Source organism: Mobula birostris, chromosome 9 (genome assembly GCF_030028105.1).
Source record: "Mobula birostris isolate sMobBir1 chromosome 9, sMobBir1.hap1, whole genome shotgun sequence".
Taxonomy (NCBI): domain Eukaryota; kingdom Metazoa; phylum Chordata; class Chondrichthyes; order Myliobatiformes; family Myliobatidae; genus Mobula; species Mobula birostris.
The window spans coordinates 26,750,896-26,769,574 of NC_092378.1; the positions used below are offsets into that span (position 1 = coordinate 26,750,896).

Below are 18,679 nucleotides of genomic sequence, written 5' to 3' on the forward strand. Positions count from 1 at the left end.
ATTTCAACTTTTCTTCTTATTTTTTTTAGTTGCCTTTAGTTGGTTTTTTAAAGCTTCCCAATCCCTCAATGCCCCATTAATTTTGACTATATCATACACCCTCTCTTCTACTTTTATGCTGTCTTTGACTTCCCTAGTCAGCCACAGTTTCCTCATTCTCTTTTTAGAATACTTCATCTTTGGAATACAGTAGTATGCAAAAGTTTGGGCAGCCCAGTCAAAATTTCTGTTACTGTGAATAGCTAAGCGAGTAAAAGATGAACTGATTTCTAAAAGGCATAAAGTTAAAGGTGACATGTTTCTTTAATATTTTAAGCAAGGTTACTTTTTTATTTCCATCTTTTATACTTCCAAAATAACGAAAAAAGAAAAAGCCTGAAGCAAAAGTTTGGGACCCTACATGGTCAGTACTTAGTAACACCCCCTTTGGCAAGTATCACAGCTTATAAATGCTCTCTGTAGCCAGTTAAAAGTCTTTCAATTCTTGTTTGGGGGATTTTCGCCCATTCTTCCTTGCAAAAGGCTCCTAGTTCTGTGAGATTCTTGGAATACCTTGCATGCACTGCTCTTTTGAGGTCTATCTACAGATTTTCGATGACGTTTAGGTTGGGGGACTGTGAGGGCCATGGCAAAACCTTCAGTTTGCACCTCTTGAGGTAGTCCATTGTGGATTTTGAGGTGTGTTTAGGATCAGTATCCTGTTGTAGAAGCTATCCTCTTTTCATCTTCAGCTTTTTTACAGACAGTGTGATGTTTGCTTCCAGAATTTGCTGGTATCTAATTGAATTCATTCTTCCCTCTACCAGTGAAATGTTCCCCGTGCCACTGGCTGCAACACAAGCCCAAAGCATGATCGATCCACCCTCGTACTCTAACAGTGGAGAGGTGTTCTTTTCATGAAACTCTGCACCCTTTTTTCTCCAAACATACCTTTGCTCATTGCAGCCAAAAAGTTCTATTTTAACTTCATCAGTCCACAGGACTTGTTTCCAAAATGCATCAAGCTTGTTTAGATGTTCCTTTGCAAACTTCTGATGCTGAATTTTGTGGTGAGGATGCAGGAAAGGTTTTCTTCTGATGACAGTAGAACAGTGCACCACCACTCCAGAGTCTGATTAATCTTCCTGAAGGTCTTTTGCAGTCAAACAGGGGTTTTGATTTGCCTTTCTAGCAATCCTACGAGCAGTTCTCTCGGAAAGTTTTCTTGGTCTTCCAGACCTCAACTTGACCTCCAGCGTTCCTGTTAACTACCATTTCTTAATTTCATTACGAACTGAAGAAACGGCTACCTGAAAACATTTTGGCATCTTCTTATAGCCTTCTCCTGCTTTGTGGGCATCATTTATTTTAATTTTCAGAGTGCTAGGCAGCTGCTTAGAAGATCCCATGGCTGGTGATGGTTGGGACAAGGTTTGAGGAGTCAAGGTATTTATAAAGCTTTGAAATTTGCATCACCTGGCCTTTCCTAACGATGACTGTGAACAAGCCATAGCCCTAACAAGCTAATTAAGGTCTGAGACCTTGGTAAAAGTTATCTGAGAGCTCAAATCTCTTGGGGTGCCCAAACATTTGCATGGTGATCCTTTCCTTTTTTTCACTCTAAAATTATACAGAACAAAAATAATACACTAATCTTGCTTAAAATTTTGAAAAGAATGTTTCACCTTTAACTTTATGACTTTTGGAGATCAGTTCATCTTCTACTCACTTAACTATTCACAGTAACAGAAATTTTGACCAGGGGTGCCCAAACTTTTGTATGCCACTGTATGTCTATTCTGCGCCTTCCAAATTGCCCCCAGAAACTCCAGCCATTGCTGGCTGCCATCATCCTTGCTAGTGTCCCCTTCCAATCAACTCTGGCTAGTTCCTCACTCATGCCTCTGTAATTCCCTTTACTTTAATACTAATATAGTAATCTGACTTTATCTTCTACCTTTCAAACTGTAAGGTAAATTCTATCATATTATTATCACTGCTTCCTAAGACTTCCTTTATCTCAAGCTCCCTAAGCAAATCAGGTCCATTACACAACACGCAATCCAGAATTGTATTTTCCCTCGTGGGCTTACCCACAAGCTGCTCCATAAAACATTTTGTAGGCATTCTACAAATTCCCTCTCTTGGGATCCTGCACCAACTTGATATTCCCAATCTCTCTTCATGTTGAAATCTTCCGTGATGATCATAGCGTTGCCCTTACTTATTACATTAATTTTGCTTTTCCCATTTGAAATTTATATCTCACATCCTGGCTACTGTTCAGGAACCTGTCTATAACTCCCATCAGGGTCTTTTTACCCTTGCAGTTCCTTAATCTACCCACAAGGATTCTACATCTTCCGATGCTATGTCACCTCTTTCTAAGGATTTGATTTGATCTTTTTATCAACAAAGCCACCTCCCCACCTACCTGCCTGTCCTTTTAAAATAATGTGCATCCTTGAGTGTTAAGCTTCCAACTGGGATCTTATTTCAGCCATAACTCCGTGATGCCCACAGCATCATACCTGCCAGTCTCTAATTGTGCTACAAGATCATCTATCTTATTCTGTATACTGCACGCGTTCAAATACAACACCTTTGGTCCTGTGTTCATCACCCTTTTCAATTTCATCTCATCTCAGCCCACTGACTGTAATTTAGCCCTATTATCTGCCTGTACATCCTCATAGTCTCACTGCTCACTGTATCGACTTGTAAACCAAATGCCTCATCTTCAGCCCTATCCTTCCGGTTCCAGTCCCCCTACCAAATTAATCTAAACTCTCCCCAAGAGCTCTGGCCAACCTGCCCACAAGCATATTGGTCTCCTCGGGTTGAGGCATAACCCGTCCTTTTCGTACAGGTCATAAAAAAGAGGTAGAAGAATCCCAAAGATCGAGGTATCTAAAATCCAACCCTCTGCACCAGTTCCTCAGCCATTCATTCATTTCTACTATCATCCTATTCCTATCCTGACTAGTGCATGGTATTTGGAGTAATCCAGAGATAACTACCTTGGAGGTCCTGTTCTTCAGCCTTTTGCCCAATTTTCTATACTCAGAGTGCAGGACCTCTTCCACCCCCCCACCCCCCAAATTCTATCTATGTCATTGATGCCAATGTGCACCATGACCTCCGGCTATTCATCCTCTCTCTGAGAATCTTCTGCAGCCAGAACTTTACAAGGATATTTCCTGGTCTTGAGGACCTGAATTACCGGGAAAGGTCAAGTAGGTTAGTACTTTATTCCCTGTAGTGCAGGAGAATGAGAGGAGATCATATAGAAGTACGCAAAGTTATGAGGTGAATGAATGCAGGCTTTTTTCACTCAGAATGGGTGAGACAGAAGTACAAGGCATAGGTTCAGGGTGAAAGGTGAAATATTTAAAGGGAATATGAGGGGAATTTCTACACTCAGAGGGTGCTCTAACTGTGGAATGAGATGCCACCAGAGGTGGCAGATGCAGGTGAATGATGAAATGTTTAAGGGGCAACTTCTTGACTCAACAGGTGCTGAGAGTGGGAAATGAGCTGCTAGTGAATGCAGGTTTGATGCAACACTTAAGAGACTTTTAGATAAGTACATGGATGGGAGGGATTTGAAGGGATATAGTCTTGGTACAGTTAGATAGGACTGGGCAGGTCAGGATTACATGCACTGGATGGGTCAAAGGCCCTCTTTCTGTGCTGTAGCACTCTATGACTTGATGAAAACTACCCCAAAAATTTATTACAGAGCAAAGTAAACACTTATTGCAAAAATTACCATTATTTAGCAGGAAACTCAATGTTTTTGTCGCCATCGTTCATGCATCAGTAATATGTTGAATAATTACGCTGAGAAAAGGAGTTGATATACAGTTACTTTAATTTAGGTTAAATTGATAATCACTTTAGAAATCCATTAATCAAAAGACATCAAATGTAAAGCAAAGATACTCAAATAAATTATATCCTAATTTGTATTTCTTTTTGTCCCCAGATAAAACTTGAATATGGTATTCACTGGAAGAAATCTTAATATGACATCCTCAAGTACAATTCCAACAGCTAAAACTTTGTGCAATTTCAGTGAGATATTAAACATATCGTCTGGAGGTAGTGGAGGACAACTGAATGGACAGGACCAGAGGGAAATGAATAATACCACATTTCAAGAACTTTCGACAGGGGAAATTGTCGCTGTCAGCTTCGTTTTTGGTGTGATCTGGCTCATTGCGTTGTTTGGGAACTCACTTGTCTGCCTTGTGATCCACCGGAGTCGAAGGACGCAATCAACAACTAATTATTTTGTGGTGTCTATGGCTTCAGCAGATTTGCTCATCAGTGTGGCCAGCACTCCCTTCGTCCTCTTGCACTTTACAACAGGGAGATGGTTGTTAGGAGATGCCATGTGCAAATTGGTTAGGTACATCCAGTATCTCACTCCCGGAGTGCAGATTTATGTCCTTCTTTCCATCTGCGTGGATAGGTTTTATACTATTGTGTATCCTTTGAGTTTCAAAGTGACTAGGGAGAAAGCCAAGAAAATGATTGCAGCATCCTGGATTTTTGATGCTGTATTTGTATCTCCAACTTTGTTTTTCTATGGCACAGAAGGAGGTACCTGTAATTTGTTCCTACCCCAATCCTGGAGTGGTATCATCTATGGTACTGTTCACTTTTTACTGGGATTTCTAGTTCCATCTGTCCTCATCATACTATTTTACCAAAAAGTCATAAAATATATTTGGAGAATAGGTACAGATGGCAGGACTGTGAGGAGAACTATGAACATTGTACCAAGAACGAAGGTTAAAACAATCAAGATGTTTTTGATGTTAAATTGTATGTTCTTGCTGTCTTGGTTTCCTTTTTATGTGGTTCAAATCTGGCAACCAGATCAGCTGGATTACACAGGATGCTCAGCGGTCTTTCTGTCCATCGCACTGGTGTCTTTTAGCTCTTCGGCATCTAAACCCAGCCTCTACTCAATTTTCAATGCAAACTTCAGGCGAGGTATGAAGGAGACTTTCTGCATGTCGTCAATGAAATGTTACCGTAGCAATGCATACACCATCACCACCAGCTCCAGGATGGCAAAAAAGAATTATGTTGGCATCACCGACATTCCTGCACCCACCAAAACCATTACTAAAGATACAATATATGAAACATTTGACAGGGAAGCAAGAGAGAAAAAACTTGCGTGGCCTATAAATTCAAATCCTCCAAATACATTTGTATAAAGCACGGTTCGGGCTTCATTTGTTGGCTTCACTGAGATCATGGAATTCAGACATTACCTTGAAAAAAAACAGAAAGGGCATTTAATCAACTGAAAAATCATTCCTTCAATAACTCTCCTATGAAAGAATATTAAAATATTTAATATATTTATAGTGTTTATAAAAGACCATGTATTTCATACTATCTCATCCGCTTAAAATATACTTTACAGCATCAAGAGCAAATCAAATGATTCAGCCATTAAAAGTGCTCTACAAAATTTTAAAATCTAGGGCATCTCACTGAACTTCATGTGTTTAATATAACTAATACCAGATGGTGTAGACACATCCAATTAATAAAAATGAATCATATTTGCATTTATCTGTTCCTGGATATGCATTAGAGTGTAAATGTTATTTTGCTTCAGAATGTAGTGTTGGAATACATGAACTAATAACCAGAGAAGCAATATTATTTGTCATCACATTGATGGTACTACTCAAAGTGTTTACTAATAATTATTTTCATTCAGCACCACTTAGATTAGTATCTTACGATATGACTGTTGTTTTATTTGCTTCACAGAACTATTGTCTAGTCACTAAAATATTTATTTGCATAACTTCTGGACTGCATCCAAAGAGGGCTTTATAATTGAGTATGTATTACCATATTAGGTTTTTGTCTTCTGTCCAAATAAACCCATTATCAAGCTTAAAAGGAATGACATTTTAACATCAATCCAGGATGTTCACATTTATTTTTAATTACTACTTCGACAATAATTTCTGACCCAACAAATATATATGCTATTATTCTGCTACAATTGGACTCAATGCCACATCAGTTTATAGTGCTTGGGTATCAATGACTTGTTGCTACTGGGACAAGCTAGAATTCAGTTCCACAGGTTACAATGTTTCAATTCAATGTATTTCAGAAAATAAGGAGTCAAAAACGCACGCAAAGATTACACATATAATTTATGATAAGGTGCAAATTTCATTAACGGCTAAGTGTGTTGCAGCGTTGGGTAAAAGTGGACGGGTGGGCACAGACCAAAGATAGGGCCTTACCTCATGGGTTAACCATGGAATGGTGGTATGATGGGAAACAGTAATTGGGTAATTAGTTGAGGAGCCGTGCCTGGGTCAGGAATTTGGGCCTTGGTTTCTGGAGGCTGAAAGCAATCAAGGGAGTAGATTGGTAACCAATGTATGCCTTACTTAAGCCTATCACCTCTACAAGGGCACAGGCCTCCAACTGTAGTTCACCAGAGCCTTCTGTCCTGGGGCAGTCTTTCAGGTTGTCCCCAGGTGGAGCCCATCTTTGAAGATCCTTCCTCTCCCAGGGATGAGGTCCTTGGAGCTCCTGTAGCTCTGTGTTCTCATGTAGTGGGGCTGCTAGCCTCATTTCCAACTCTCCTCCTTTCACAGCCCGACTTGGGACTGTCCTTGTGGAGTTAAAAGTATAGCTTGCAGCAGTCCTAATCCAGCAGAGATTTTTCAAGACCCAGTTGTCCTAAGAGTGCTTGCCAATGATCATTCCTGGGACAGTCTGTCTAGATTTTCTCCACAGTGATTCAAAGGAATTATTTGTACACGTGATGAAAATGAATCTATACGACTAATTTATGTTATTCTGGTGCCTTAGTGCAGCAAATGCTTGTTAAACTCACCATAAAGCTCAGCCAATTGTTAAAAAGGATTAACTACACTGTTAGCCTCGACCAGAAAGTTATAGTTAAGGAATCACATTGGTTTAGTTGTTGCATTCAGTTTAAAAGTGTATATTTTGTAGCTTTGAATTTTTGCTGTCACTTCTCCAATCTTCTTGTACTCTATCGTACATAGATTTGTAGCTGTGAAAATATTGAGTCAACACTTTAAATCTCTGCAGTCTTTTTCTTTGAAGGTAGTTCTGATATTGTCAAACTAAGCATTCCAGGGACATGACACTGCAGTGAAGGGACAGTGATATATTTCCAAATCAGATGGTGCACAACTTGGGAAGGGAATCTGCAGGTTGTAGTATGTGGTTCTATAGGCTATCATTGAAATAGGGGCATGTTACTGTAAGAAAAGCCTTGTCATATAAATGCAGTACATTGAGTCATTTACAGAGTCAGTGAAAACAGAGTATTGTATCCTACATTGTGTGAAGCTCTTGGAACAGGGGCTGCCAACGTTTTTTATTCTATGGATCAATACCATTAAACAAAAGGAGTCCATGGATCCCAGGTTAGGAACCCCTGTCCTAGAAATTCAGGAAATTAGAGGATACTTCACTCCCTCTATTCCTGTCTTCTAGATAGTTAAAAGCCTTTAGGACTCGAGTGGTGACTCTTGCTTTTATGACCATAGTTCTTCTATGGCTAGTTCTGTTGAGCTTCTGGTCAATGAGAACAGCTCCCTAAATTCCACAAGATGTTTAAGGCAGATAATTTTGGACAGCAATGGTGTTAAATATCAATGCTGGTTGGTTACAGTTTCATTAAGGATGTTATTACCTGCCAATCATTGTTCAGATATTACTTGTTGCCCATAAATCCATGATTGAATATTAACCAGGGAATGCTTCGTCCAATCATGAGCCATTTGAGTTACAAATGAAATTGAACATCGTTGGCTGATGAAAACAGTGAACATTTGCATTTCAGACCTCGTAAGGCAAGATTACTGAAGCAGCAGTTGAAGATGGTGGTGTCTAAGATCCCCTTCCCCTCCCCCTCCTCCCTGAGGAGCCTTTGCATCAACCCTTGGACTGAGGTGATGTTAAACAACCACATCTTTGTGCAAGTTAATACTCCAATCAGTACACAACTTTCTCCTTCAGATCAAATTAATCCAATTCTAATTCAGTCTCTTGCCCAATCCTTTAATCTCCCTGGTTAAAGGGATTCTCTTTGATTCACTGCCTTGACAGATTATCTTCAGTGAATTACTAGAATAAATTTTAAAACATAACTAAACAAAGTTAACAGCAAACTATAGGTTGTTAAATATTAAATCAAAGTTAATGACTGGAACATTATCGTACTGGTAACGTATTGAATAGAGTGAAAGTTAACATACTGTTGTGATTGGAAAACCTATTAATGAACTGGAAGTTCTGCACACTACAGTCAACACTGTGATCTATAATGTTGGAAGAAAAGAGGAAATGTTCCTAGCAAATATTTTTATGTGTAGTCATTCTAGATCATATATCTGTCTTTCATTTTGTCTTATCATTTGTAACAGTACCACATTGTATAAACCCCATTTCCAGAAAAGTTGGGATATTTTCCAAAATGCAATAAAAACAAAAATCTGTGATATGTTAATTCACGTGAACCTTAACTGACAAAAGTACAAAAGGATTTTCAATAGTTTTACTGACTAACTTGATTGTATTTTGTAAACATACACAAATTTAGAATTTGATGGCTGCAACACACTCAACAAAAGTTGGGATAGAGGCATGTTTACCATTGTGTTACATCACCTTTCCTTTTAATAACACTTTTTAATCGTTTTGGAACTGAGGATACTAATTGTAGTAGATTTGCAATTGGAAATTTTGTCCATTCTTGCTTGATATAAGACTTCAGTTGCTCAACAGTCCGTGGCGTCAGTTGTCTGATTTTCCTCTTCATGATGCGCCATACATTTTCAATAGGAGATAGATCTGGACTGGCAGCAGGCCAGTCAAGCACACGCACTCTGTGTCTACAAAGCCACACTGTTGTAGCCCGTGCAGAATGTGGTCTGGGATTGTCCTGCTGAAATAAGCATGGACGTCCCGGGAAGAGACGTTGCCTTGATGGCAAAATATGTCTCTCTAAAATCCTAATATACACCTCAGCGTCAATGGTACCTTCACATACATGCAACTCACCCATGCTGTGGGCACTGATGTACCCCCATACCATCACAGATGCTGGCTTTTGCACCTTTCGCTGGTAACAATCTTGATGGTTGTTTTCATCTTTGGCACGGGGAACTTGACACCTGTTTTTCCGAAAACTAGCTGAAATGTGGACTCATCTGACCACAGCACACGGTTCCACAGTCTTTTGGTCCATCTGAGATACGCTCGGGCCCAGAGAACTCGCCGATGTTTCTGCATAGAGTTGATGTATGGCTTCCTCCTTGTGTAATACAGTTTCAAGTTGCATTTCTGGATGCAGCGACAGACTGTGTTGAGTGACAACGGTTTTCCAAAGTACTCCCGAGCCCAGGTGGCTATAATTGTCACAGTAGCGTGACGGTTTCTTAGGCAGTGCTGCCTGAGGGTTCAAAGATCACACACATTCAACAGTGGTTTCCGACCTTGCCCTTTATGCACTGAGATCTCTCTGAATTCTCCGAATCTTTTCACAATATTATGTACTGTAGAGGTTAAAAGACCTAAATTCTCTGCAATCTTGCGTTGAGAAATGTTCCCTTTGAACTGACTAACAATTCTCTCATGAATGTTGGCACAAAGAGGTGAGCCAGGACCCATACCTTACCTGCTACCAATTAGCCTGCTTAATGTGGACTCTTCTAAACCGGTGTTATCTGAATATTCTGTGCACTTTTCAATCTTATTTTAACTCTGTCCCAACTTTTGTTGAGGGTGTTACAGCCATCAAATTCTAAATTTGTGTATATTTACAAAATACAATTAAGTTGGTCAGTAAAACTATTGAAAATCTTTTCTTTGTACTTTTGTCAGTTAACTAAAGGCTCACGTGAATTAACGTATCACACATTTTTGTTTTTATTGCATTTTGGAAAATATCCTAACTTTTCTGGAAATGGGGTTTGTAAATACCAGCAAATAGTTGTGGAAAATTAGTAATTAGCTTGTTGAAATGCAACATGTATATCATTTCTTTGGTTAATATAGGAGAGCATCCGGTGAAGTCAATGGATATAAACCATGACAGCACACATATACTACTTGGTTAGTTCAAGGCTATCCTACTGAAGATTAGTTTAACAGCTTTTAGGTAACAAGATAAATTTTTATAGCTTTGTGAAAAATATTTTTATAGCAACATGTTGCACTCAAAAGCAGTTTGATTAGAAAAAAAAATTTTAAAGCAAAATTAAAGATTTAACCCTTTCTCTTGACAAGGATGATGCAAAGGGAAGAAGTGTGTGGAAAAGCAGCAAAGGAGAGAGCAGAATGTAAGAAGTATTTGATTTGTTGAAAGGTGGGAAACTGACTTTGTAAAAAGATGCAGAAGGTTTACTAAAACCCCTTTCTAATCGATTGCTAAATGCAACACGTGCATTGCTCTGGTATCAAAGCGCTCAATTGACAATTTTAATTGCATTTAAATGAATAATATAATACAAAGAATCCCCTAACAGGATACACAATTTACATTTTGATTTACAGATATACAGCGCTGTCAGAACTCGAAGGATGCAATCAATTTTTTTTATCTTCTGATAATTTGTCCACTTTACACAATATTGGTTAAACTGAAGAACAATGGATTGATTTTGCTGGTCCTTTCCATGCCACCATTCTCAGGTAATTCTTCTGAAATTAAAAAAAATATTAAATGCAAGGTTAAACATCCAAGTTTCAGAATAGTTTCACATCAAGATATAGCACCTCAATAACCTATCAAATATAATAGTATCACCATGTGGCAGCACAAATTACTTGGAAATGTTCATAATTATAAATAATCATAATCTTTTAAGTGATAATTATTTGATATTGACAAAAACCTCTACTACTCTAGCACAGATAGAATCCATGCAGCCTGTCACATTGTACTGGCTCTACAAACATGGGGCCTTAGACGTGCTTTTTCTTTGGTCCTTCTTATACTTTACCTAGTCCCATTTCCATGCCACCTTCCCACAGCCTTGAAATTCTTTCCTCTTGGATAATTATTTTGAATACTACAATTGAATCGGCTTCCATTACTACACGTAGCAATGCATTCTAAATCTTAACAACTTTTTATACATATTAAAGTTTTCCTCGTGTCACTTTTTAATATTTTTGCCAAACACCTTCAACTCTGTCCTATTGAAACTTTCACCAATACAGATATCATTACCTACCCTGTCTACACACTTAGCAAATTTCTTCTGCGTCCTCTCTAAATTGTTCACATCATACTGAAGATGCCACACCTAGAATTGAGCATAATACTTCAATTGTGGCCAAACCAGTATTTTATTAAGATTCACCATGACCCCTCATCCTGGGTTTGTAAAGCCCAGGATCCACATTTGGTCTACCTGTCTGCCACTTTTAACATACCTGCACATGTGACTTTTTCCACTCCTTTTAGAATTGTGTCTTCTAGTTTACACCTCATTCCTACTAAAATGTAAAATAATGTTCTCGGCATTAAATATTATCATTCAACGATAAGCTCGTCCCACTAGCTTGTCCATATAAAACTTCCTAAGATGTACTACCACACTCCCACAGCGCACCACAACTTCAAATTTTGTGTGATTGGCTAGTTTGGAAATTGTACTGTTATTCCATGTGAATTATAATTTCACAGCCATCAGTTTTAATGTCATTGCTTCACTTTGTATATTAATAATCAACCCGACACAACTGCTATTCAATATTAATACATTAAGTTATATCAAACTTCTTTCCAAATATTGAATATAACAAGGCCTGGCTTCTTAACAATTCTAAGGCATATTGCTGCAGAAAATTCCTGCTAACATTCCATAAATTTACTACTTTCCAGGAATAAGTTGATCTCCCATGAGTTGGAATCTTGACCGGCTCGTTGCTTACAGTCTATGTACCACATTTCCAGGCTCTTCTAACAGGAGAAATATCCCCACAGAATACAAATTAACAAGCACATTTAGAATCTTACATGCTCTAACAAAATTACCTCTTAGTGTTGCAAAACTTTCCACTGACTTTTGGTTAAAATTTCAAAGCTGGGTCTGACTGATTTCAAGCTGTGCACACATATACAATTCCAGCAATGTTTGTTTGATGGTAATCAAGAAGAGGCAATATAAACTAATTTTCCCCACAAACACCAAGGGAATGGCTCACAGCCCCAATGATTTGCAGAAGAAACTGAAATGTGAAATTTCCAAAAATCATTATTACTCGATAAATTATTCCAAATTATTTAATTAAATACTCACAAGACAAATTGGCATTTCCTTCAGTTCTTGTCTTTCCTGACTTGTTTGTAGACTGTTGTGCTTTGCTCTGATCATCCCCTGTCAAAAGTGCTTTTATTTCTGATGGTATCTTCCCTTGATCCATTGCTGTACACCATTGCTTGTACTACAAATCAAATCAAAAGATAAGTTTCAAGCAGGTGCAAAATGAAAGCGTAAAATCTAGTTGATAGCATTTCTAAATCTTTAAGAAATACAATTTAATAGACCGCAACACACACAAAAAATGCTGGTGAACGCAGCAGGCCAGGCAGCATCTATAGGAAGAGGTACAGTCGACGTTTCAGGCCGAGACCCTTCGTCAGGACTAACGGAAAGAAGAGCTAGTAAGAGATTTGAAAGTGAGAGGGGGAGGGGGGGATCCGAAATGATAGGAGAAGACAGGAGGGGGAGGGATGGAGCCAAGAGCTGGAAAGTTGATTGGCAAAAGGGATACGAGGCTGGAGAAGGGAGAGGATCATGGGATGGGAGGCCTAGGGAGAAAGGAAGGGAGAGGGGGGAAGGAGTATAGTGAGAAGGACGGGGGGGGGAGAGGGGGAAGGGGGGGAGAGGGGGAAGGGGGGGAGAGGGGGAAGGGGGGAGAGGGGGAAGGGGGGAGAGGGGGAAAATGAATTAATAAATAACGGATGGGGTACAAAGGGGAGGTGGGGCATTAACGGAAGTTAGAGAAGTCAATGTTCATGCCATCAGGAATACAAGGTGTTGTTCCTCCATCTTGACAGTAGGGGAGGCCATGGATAGACATATCAGAATGGGAACGGGATGTGGAATTAAAATGTGTGGCCACTGGGAAATCCTGCTTTCTCTGGCAGACAGAGCGTAGGTGTTCAGCAAAACGGGCTCCCAGCCAGTGTCGGGTCTCACCAATATATAGAAGGCCACATCGGGAGCACCGGACACAGTACATCACCCCAGCCGACTCATAGGTGTCGCCTCAGCTGGAAGGACTGTCTGGGGTCCTGAATGGTGGTGAGGGAGAAAGTGTAAGGGCATATGTAGCATTTGTTCCACTTACAAGGATAAGTGCCGGGAGGGAGATCGGGAGGAAGGGATGGGAGGGGACAAATGGACAAAGGAGTCGCGTAGGGAGCGATCTCTGCAGAAAGCCGGGGGGGGGGAAAGATGTGCTTAGTGGTGGGATCCCGTTGGAGGTGGCGGAAGTTACGGAGAATTAGCTAGCTAGCTAGGAATATAAAGGAGGATAGCAAAAGTTTGTTATTTTTTGGTATGTGAAGAGAAGGAAGATAGTTAAGAACAATGTTGGGCCCTTGAAGAATGAATTGGGAGAAATTGTTATGGGAAACAGAGAAATGGCAGATGAATTTAGTAAGTACTTTGGATCTGTCTTCACTAGGGAAGACACAAGCAATCTCCCAGATGTATGGATGGGCCAAGGACATAGGGTAACAGAGGAACTGAAACAGATTGACATTAGGAAGGAAACGGTGATGAGTAGACTGATGGGACTGAAGGCTAACAAATCCCCAGGTCCAGATGGTCTGCATCCTAGGGTACTAAAGGAGGTGGCTCTGGAAATTGCAGATGCATTGGTGATCATTTTCCAATGTTCCTTAGATGCAGGATCAGTTCCTGAGGATTGGTGAATGGCTAATGTTATCCCACTTTTTAAGAAAGGAGGGAGGGAGAAAACAGAACTATCGCCCTGTTAGCCTAACATCAGTAGTGGGGAAGATGCTAGAGTCCATTATTAAAGATGAAATAGTGGCATATCTTGATAGCAGTGATAGGATTGGGCCCAGCCAGCATGGATTTACCAAGGGCAAATCATACTTGACTAATCTATTGGAGTTTTTCGAGAATGTAACCAGGAAGATAGACGTGGGAGATCCAGTGGATGTGGTGTACCTTGACTTTCAGAAGGCATTTGATAAGATACCACATAGGAGATGGTGGGTAAAATCAGAGCTCATGGCATTGGGGGGAGGATACTGACATGGATAGAAAACTGGTTGGCAGATAGAAAGCAAAGAGTAGCAGTAAATGGGTGTTTCTCAGAATGGCAGGTGGTGACTAGTGGGGTGCCACAGGGCTCGGTATTGGGACCACAGCTGTTTACGATTTACGTCAATGATTTAGAGGAAGGCATTGTGAATAACACCAGCAAGTTTGCTGATGATACTAAGCTGGGTGGCAGTGTGACATGTGATGAGGATGTTAGGAGAATTCAAGGTGACTTGGATAGGCTGGGTGAGTGGGCAGAAACTTGGCAGATGGCGTTTAATGTGAATAAGTGTGAGGTTATTCACTTTGGGAGCAAGAACAGGAAGGCAGATTATTATCTGAATGGTGCGGAGTTAGGTAAGGGAGAAATACAAAGAGATCTAGGAGTACTTGTTCATCAGTCTCTGAAGGTGAATGAGCAAGTGCAGCAGGCAGTGAAGAAGGCTAATGGAATGTTGGCCTTTATTACAAAGGGAATGGAGTACAAGAGCAAGGAAATCCTTTTGCATTTGTACAGAGCCCTGGTGAGACCATACCTGGAGTATTGTGTGCAGTTTTGGTCTCCAGGGTTAAGGAAGGACATCCTGGCTGTGGAGGAGGTGCAGCGTAGGTTCACTAGGTTAATTCCTGGGATGTCCGGACTGTCTTACGCAGAGAGGTTAGAGAGACTGGGCTTGTACACGCTGGAATTAAGGAGATTGAGGGGGGATCTGATTGAGACATATAAGATTATTAAGGGATTGGATAAGATAGAGGCAAGAAATATGTTCCAGATGCTGGGAGAGTCCAGTACCAGAGGGCATGGTTTAAGAATAAAGGGTAGGTCATTTAGGACAGAGTTGAGGAGGAAAAACTTCTCCCAGAGAGTAGTGGAGGTGTGGAACACGCTGCCTCAGAAGGCAGTGGAGGCCAATTCTCTGGATGCTTTCAAGAAGGAGCTAGATAGGTATCTTATGGATAGGGGTATCAAGGATTCTGGGGACAAGGCAGGAACCGGGTATTGATAGTAGATGATCAGCCATGATCTCAGAATGGCGGTGCAGGCTCGAAGGGCCAAATGGTCTACTTCTGCACCTATTGTCTATTATATGTTAGACCCGGAGGCTGGTGTGGTGGTAGGTGAGGACAAGGGGAACCCTATTCCTAGTGGGGTGGTGGGAGGATGGGGTACCCACAAGATTATGTCAAGCCAGATCCTAAATGTTAGTAGAAATTAGCCTAAAACACAGTAACTTGGAAACAAAATAAAAATACAATTTACATTTTATTAAGCATATTTCACAAAAACCGTAATTTTTAAAGAACATATGGGCTAAACAATATCTAATTGGGGGTGGAGAGGAGATTGAAAACCATGTACAAATAAAAGTGTGAAGTATATTTACAGACATTGGTGGACTATCATGGCAATTCTGTTTGTGAACATTTTTACATACCATCTCCAGCTCTTCTCTCAGAGCACAAATTGCTCTCTCTCTTCTAGATACAAGTTCTTCCAAATATTGATAACGCAGCTTCTTCCTCGCCCGGCATTCTCGAGCACTCTGGCGGCTTCTTTCAAGCTTTGCCTTTAAATCAATTTTCGCAGGTTTTCGCCCTCGCTTTCCTGGTTTCTTCACTTTTCCTCCCACTGCCTGTATGAGGACAAATGCCAGCATGACAGCAATTCAAGATTCAATCGTTTTATTTCTTAAAATTACATAAGAACGTAAGAAATCAGAGCATGAATGAACAATTTGGCCCCAGGAACCCAATCCACTTTCATATACATCATAGCTAAGTTTATTTCAAAACCATTTCCCTGCACTATTCTAAAGTCCCTCCAATATCTATCAGATAGCTGAATTAAAACATTAAGTTTTGAATGCAGTCAATGACTTAGAATGCACTCATCATGAACTCCAAAGCTGCACCACCTGCCAGATGAAGAATTAGCTCCTTATAAAAGCCCCAAATAGCCTATTTTTTTCCAGAGACTCTGGTATCTAATTCTAGTTTATCAGCATGAGAAAAATCCTTTCCACATTTTCTCTGTCAAATTCCTCTCAGAATTTTGTAAATTTTAATGAGATCAATTCTCATTCCTCTAAGTGCTGGAAGGCAGAGGCCTAGTTTACTCAATTTCAACTCATCGAAAAACCTTGCCCTCCTATAAACCAGTCTGGCAAACCTTGCTCCAATTCTTCCAAACTGAGAGTATTCTTTGTTAGGTGGGAAGATCAAAATTGTGCATGATGCTTCTGGTATAGTCTCACCAAGATAGTAAAACGCATAATTGTTGTAGGACATCTTTATTCATATATACAAAATCTCTTGCAATATAGGTCCACATATCACTTACCTTTCAAATTGCCTACTGCATGCACACATCAGATTAAAGTAATTGATTCAAAAAGGATTCCAGTGACCTTGTGCACATGGACATTTTCTAAAAAAGTAATACAGCACAGAAACAGGCCTCTTGGCCATCGAGTCTATGCCAAATCATAAATCTGCCCAGCCCCATCAACCTGCACCCAGATGATAGCCCTCTACATTGCTCACATACATGTACCTGTTCAAATTTCTTTTAAATGTTGAAATCAACCACACATCCACCACTTGTGCTGGATCAACACTCACACCGCCCTCTAAGTGAAAAAGCTCTCCCCTCATGTTCCCCTTAAACATTTCACTTTTCATCCATAATCCGTGATCTCTAGATGTGGTCTCACTTTTTTAGTTGAAAAAAGCCTACTTATACCCTCATAATTTTGCATACCTCTATCAAAACTCCCCTCAATCTTCTACATGCTATGGAATAAAGTCCTAACCTATTCAACTTTTGTGTAGTGGACAATACGTATATTGACTGGCTGCTTCACAGACAGATATACAAACACCAATGCCTCAAACAGAAAATCCTACAAAAAGTAGTGAATACAGCCCAGTCCATCACGGATAAAGCCCTTCCCACCATTCAGCACATCTACACTACACACTGTCACAGGAAAGTGACATCCATCATCAGGGACCTCCATCACCCAGGTCATCCTCTCTTCTCACTACTGCCATCTGCAAGAAGCCTCAGGACCCATACCACAAAGTTCAGGAACAGTTATTACCACTCAGCCAGCAGGCTCTTGAGCCAAAGGGGATAACTTCACTTGCCCCGTCACTGAAATGTTCCCACAACCTATGGACGGACTCACTATCAAGAACGCGTCACTTCTTATTCTCAATATTTATTGCTTATTTATTTAATATTATTATTTCTTTCTTTTTGTATTTGCACACTGCTTGAACACCCAGTTAGTGAGGTCGTTCATTGGTTCTGTTTTGGTTATTATTCTACTATGAATTTATTGAGCATGGCTGCAAGAAAATGAATCCCAGTATTGTATATGGTGATACACACGTACTTTGATAACAAACTTACTTTGAATGTTTCCTCTCTCACCATTCCCTTACCTAAATGCACATCAAACCCCCCCCCAAACCTCCCAGTGCCTCTACCTATTCAGTTGTCCAGTCACTTGTCTGTATTTGCTTGCATCTTCATCATTACCCACATTTCCACAGTTTCATGTCACCAGTAAACATGGAAATATTACATTTAGTCCTCTCGAACAAATTGTTAATTTGACCGTGAGTAACTGGGAAATAACTCTCAATTTAAAGACATGATGCATCCAATTTCATGGCATTGTCTTAAAATCTCATCATTTTTAAACAGGCGTATCCATGAAACATTTACAACCATTCAAGACAAAACTGAATAGGAGGTAAATTGGCGCAGCAAGCTTAAAACAAAGGTTTGTATCTCACTTACTGAAAATGTATAAATTAAAAAAGGGAATGCCAGCGGCTCTTGAAGCAGATCCATTTGACGTTGTCTGCTTCCAGCTCCAGGCTGTGTACTTACCTTACTTTCATCCATCTCCACGCCCCACCGTCCGGTACGGCCGGCTCGGGCCCCGGTCACGGAACTGGTGGGTGGGCCGGTCCCGGTCCCGGTCCCAGACTGGTGGCCGGACCTCGGTGAAGGGACAGCGGACGCCTCGAGTGCCGGACCGTACGGCAGCTCAGGCCCCGGTCACCGAAGGCGGGCGGCTCGGACCAAGGTCAAGGGACAGTGCACGGCGGGCGGCACGGGCCTTGGGTGAAGGGACAGGCGACGTCTCGAGTCCCGGACTGGTCGGCTAGGTCTCCGGTCGCGGATCAGGCGGGCGGTTCGAGATCCGGTCAAGGACGGGCGGGCGCTTGCGAACCCAAACTCGGGAACTTTAAAAACTCCCGACCGTCGGTGGTAAACAAACACTGCTCTCAGTGCGCATGTGAACGATGGTGTCATCGCTCGGGGACGGGAAAGGGAA

General features: G+C 40.7%; 2 protein-coding genes across 3 annotated transcripts; one reads left to right on the forward strand and one right to left on the reverse strand.

Moving 5' to 3' along the window:
• Positions 1-3,903: 3,903 nt before the first annotated feature.
• On the reverse strand, positions 3,904-18,679 carry crebl2 (cAMP responsive element binding protein-like 2). 2 transcript variants are annotated; one of them, XR_011887133.1, is made up of 6 exons: positions 18,229-18,679; positions 15,761-15,958; positions 12,324-12,468; positions 11,455-11,517; positions 10,556-10,716; positions 3,904-5,270 (listed from the first exon to the last, which is right to left on the reverse strand). XR_011887133.1 is itself a non-coding variant. In XM_072267644.1 (5 exons), the coding sequence occupies exons 1-5, from the start codon at positions 18,241-18,243 to the stop codon at positions 10,637-10,639; spliced, it is 501 nt and encodes a 166-aa protein (XP_072123745.1). In that variant the 5' UTR covers positions 18,244-18,679; the 3' UTR covers positions 10,473-10,636. The 2 variants fall into 2 exon arrangements, 1 of the variants encoding a protein (XP_072123745.1); XM_072267644.1 differs by lacking the exon at positions 3,904-5,270 and having other exon boundaries at positions 10,473-10,716.
• On the forward strand, positions 3,920-5,419 carry gpr19 (G protein-coupled receptor 19). Its single transcript, XM_072267643.1, has one exon. It carries the CDS (start codon positions 3,981-3,983, stop codon positions 5,211-5,213), a length of 1,233 nt encoding a protein of 410 aa, XP_072123744.1. The 5' UTR covers positions 3,920-3,980; the 3' UTR covers positions 5,214-5,419.